The sequence below is a fragment of the Delphinapterus leucas genome, chromosome 19 (assembly GCF_059928025.1).
Source record: "Delphinapterus leucas isolate spDelLeu-1000000601 "Yukka" chromosome 19, BTC_Dleu_Yukka2, whole genome shotgun sequence".
Lineage (NCBI taxonomy): Eukaryota > Metazoa > Chordata > Mammalia > Artiodactyla > Monodontidae > Delphinapterus > Delphinapterus leucas.
Genome location: NC_143147.1, coordinates 40,053,731 through 40,057,943, shown reverse-complemented (window position 1 = coordinate 40,057,943; position 4,213 = coordinate 40,053,731). Strand labels below are relative to the sequence as shown.

Genomic DNA, 4,213 nt, shown 5'->3' with positions numbered 1-4,213 from the left:
TACACTGGCAAAAATGAAGACGTCTGACAATATCAACTGTTAGGAGGATGTGAATCAATAGGAACACTTCAACTCTGCTGATGAACATGTAATGTGTTACAACTTTGGAAAACAATTTGGCACGATTTCGTAAAGGTAAGTCTTTGAAGATCTCATGACTCAGCAATTCCACTTCAAGGTAATGACCCATAGCTCCTCAATATAACAACTGGAGACAAGCAGAAAAATATTCAAAAGAGCACTGTTTGCTAGAGCAAAATCTGGGAACAAGCCCAATAACTTATTCTCACAACGGAATATAATATAGCAGCGCAAATGAATGAACCACAGTCAAACAGAGCAATATGGGTGTTTAGAAACATAATGTTGAGTGAAAAACACCCTCAGAATATTAAGTACAGTCTGATATGTTTATCAAGTTCAAAAAAAGCAAAACAAAACAATACACTGATTATGTAAAAATGTGATGAAATTATTTCTTTAAGCAATGAAATGATAAACACAAAATTCAACAATATAGTTTCATCCGGGGAGCAGTGATGTGATGGAGAGTACCTACAGGCAGGTATAAGCTATTGGTGCCATATGGTTCTTGAACTGAGTAGTCTGTACATGAGTGTCCATACAATATAGTGTTTTATAGCTTACATGCATTTTACACGTAATCTTTTGCTTGTAATAATTATTATACTGTATTAAAATGTACAGCAAAAAAATCTGAATATTCATGATAATTTCCAATTTGAAAATAAAATATAATTATATGGTTCACTCGATGTTTTCTTACAATTTTGGGGGTTTGACTTTTATAATAAGCCTGGGAGGCTTGGGGTCAGATACTAAGTTCAGCAAGTTTGTTGAGGAAGAAGTTACGAGTTCAAGAGAGGCCAGGTGTCTCATTCAAGATCATCTGTTTGGTAAGTGTTGGGTTAGGGTCTCTAATTTAAGGATTAATACTCTGAATTCTGTGCAGTTTCCAACAATCCAGATTCACACCAAAATGGGGTACTGGGAAAACAGGTCAAAATACAGAAAACAGAACTGCTCTTCTGGGAAAATGTTGACATTTTAAGAGGAAACTGTCCACCAAGAAGGCAGAAAGGAGAGTGTGGCTTTCCAGAATGTTTCCATGACAACACATCTTGTCCTAGGAGTGTTCAATTCATCCACCACAAAAAAAGGATATTTTCCTTTTTTCTAAAAATCTGAGTAAGTTGTTTAGTTTCAATATTTACTCACTTCTATGATGACCCTCACAACACATCCACGGGTATATCCACCTTATAAATGGAAAACGAAGCCAAAGAAAAGTGACCCACTGTCACTCCCTTTTACAAACCACCCAGTGCCTCCTTAATCTCTTCACAGCTGCCTGCATCTCCTGGTTCCTCAGGGTGTAGATCATGCGGTTTACCGTGGGGGTCATGACCCTGTGGCTGAAGGATACAGCCTTGTCCATGGAGAAGGAGGTGAAGGGCCAGGCATAGAGGTAAATGCTTTGAATGAAGACCATAGGCACGACGATGATGTGGGTGGTGCAGGTAGAAGCTGCCTTCCTCCTTACCTTCCCTGAGTGGGACCTCAGCATCACCAGGAAGACTGAGTAGGAGATCGGGAGGAGGAGGAACAAGATGACGTCAAGCATCTCACTGCTGCTGATCATGAGGAACTCTAAGACAGAAGTGTCTGTGCAGGCAAGTCTCAGTACTTGTGGAACATCACAGTAGAAGTTACCTAAGATGTTGGGGCTACAGAAAGGCAGTGGAAGCATCAGAGCCAGTTGGGAAGTGGAATGAACAAAACCTACCATCCAGGCTGTCACCACCAGCCCCACACAGAGCTGAGTGTTCATGATGGTGACATAGTAGAGGGGCCGGGAGATGGCAGCAAGGTAGTCATAGGCTGTCACTGAGAGGAAGAAGATCATGGCACCTCCCAGAAAGTGGAACAAGAAGACCTGGGCCATGCAGCCCTGGTAGGAGATGGTCTTCTTCTCAGTGAGGAAGTCCACAAGCATCTTTGGGGCAGTGACTGAGGAGAAACAGAGGTCTAAGATAGCCAGGTTTTGGAACAGAATATACATGGGAGTCTGGAGCCAGGAATCAGAGGTCACCGTGACCATGATGAGGAGGTTTCCCATGAGAGTGGTGGTATAGACAAATAGGAACATCAGAAACAAGAAGAACTGGAGCTCCTGAGTCTGGGAGAGCCGCAGGAGGACAAATTCTGATACCCATGTGAGGCTCCCTGATTTCATGATGTCTTCTCCATACACCTAAAGAAAACACACCATAGACAGAGAGGCATGAAGTTACTATGTGCCCTTCTAGTGCTCAGTGGCTCAAAGCAATTGTCCAAGTCCAGATGATGGACATCTTCATGTGAAAATCATAATACCAGGTGCTGATTAAATGGCCTTGTCTTTGGAGATTTCACTAGTCAGTGCTGGAATACACATTCAAGCGATATCTTAAAGCCATCCAGAGACACATACAGCCTGCCTTTCGATGATTCAGTGTAATATAGTGATGGGGGAGACAACTTAGAATCCAACAAACGAGAGTCAAATTTCAGAGCTTCCATTTCCTTGAAATTTGACCTTGAGTAAGTTACTTAATCTGGGTCTCAGTTTCCACATCTCTAAGAAGAATGTTTCCTTTATAGAAATTACCTAGGGAATTAAATAACACATAAGGATCCTAGAACAGTGTCTGGAATAATAAATGGTAATCACTGTCCTCTGTGTAGTCTCCTGCTCTAAAGATACACTCCCTTTTCCAGTCTCTAATACTTTTTTGTACCAATCATTTTTCATGCAACAATGAACATATCATAATGTTAATGAACTTTTCATGGTTCATTAACATTTCTAGGTTTTCCCTCCATAATTCAACTCTAAGCTCCCAGAGGTATAATTATGCATCTTATAATTTATTTCTGCCCTGCAGTGCCCATCTTTGCTGACAGTCAATACTCAAAAACATGTGGTGTTGACTGCTGGGTGGGTGAACAGCTATAGGAAGTGCCTCCCTCATTGATGTAGGTGGCCCCTTACTGGATGAGGTCATGGGATATATGGTGTGAGTGCTGAGACAAAAGAAGGGGGAGAGAGATTCTCTGGATTAAGAAATGGGTGATGGCTATTGTATGAAGGGGACTGGAAGAGCTCTTCTGAACGGAACAAGAATTTTAGAAGATGTTACTGAATAGAAGGACAGAAGAGAAAGGAAGATGTTGAAATAAGAGAAATAAAATAGACAAAGGAATAAGGAGGGCAGATTAAGAGAAAGGGAGGAAGGGGAAGGGAGAGGTGGAGGGGTGGGGAGGGGAATGGAAACAAAGGTGAAGGACACGGAGGGTGAGAGACAGAAGTGACAGGTGAGGGTTAAGTGGCCCCCACACTCCCCTGCTTTGTCTCACTCCCCCCCCACCTCCCTCCTGCAATTTATTGTCCAGCGGAGGTCATTTTAATAGCATCCTTCTTCTTCCATCTGCTTTCACGCCAGTCCATCTTCTATATCACTGTCAGAGAGACCTTTCTAAACATATCTGATCGTCTTCCTCCCTCATTATAATCTTTTAATGACTATCAAGGGCCCACAGCTTAAAACTCAAACTCTTAGAAGCTGCCTAACATGCTTTGTAGATTAATTCAGGGTTGAAAAACATACTTACATATGTGCAACTCCCTCTCAGTATGTCATACCAAACTTTAAAATGTAGACTCCATCTACCTTTCTAATCAGTATCCCTGTTATCCAGGAACTGATTTCTGTTCAAGGAATTCATAGCCTCTCACATTTGCCATATGCTTGGTTATTTCTCTAGCTTTGGGAATGAATTCTGTTTCCTGAAGTACCTTCTACTACCTTCTCAACCTAGAAGTCCTCAGATACCACCTTCTCTGTGACTCCTTCTCCATTTCTCTCATGCAGAATTAATCCCTCATTTCTCTGGGTTCCAATAATGTTTTATAAGTACCTCTGTTATAGTATTTATCATTTTTTCTATTGTCCCTTTTAACTAGATTTTTAATTCAACAACTCAGTAACCCCAGCACCTATACTAAGTCTGATTTAGCAGTTGCTCAAAAAATGTTTGCTAACATAATGTATTAATAGGTAATTATGTGGTCCATGTGGAGAATTTTGTGTTGTATTCCCTTATCCTTTACTCTTAGCGTCCTCCCTCTAAATCACAGAACCAAGCTTTC

The 4,213-nt window shown here is 41.2% G+C and overlaps 1 protein-coding gene across 1 annotated transcript; it reads right to left on the bottom strand.

The window, feature by feature from the left end:
- Window positions 1–803: 803 nt before the first annotated feature.
- LOC111163754 (olfactory receptor 4D2-like) lies at window positions 804–2,540 on the bottom strand. The gene has a single exon (XM_022552715.2). The coding sequence runs from the start codon at window positions 2,255–2,257 to the stop codon at window positions 1,322–1,324; it is 936 nt and encodes a 311-aa protein (XP_022408423.2). The 5' UTR covers window positions 2,258–2,540; the 3' UTR covers window positions 804–1,321.
- Window positions 2,541–4,213: the final 1,673 nt, after the last annotated feature.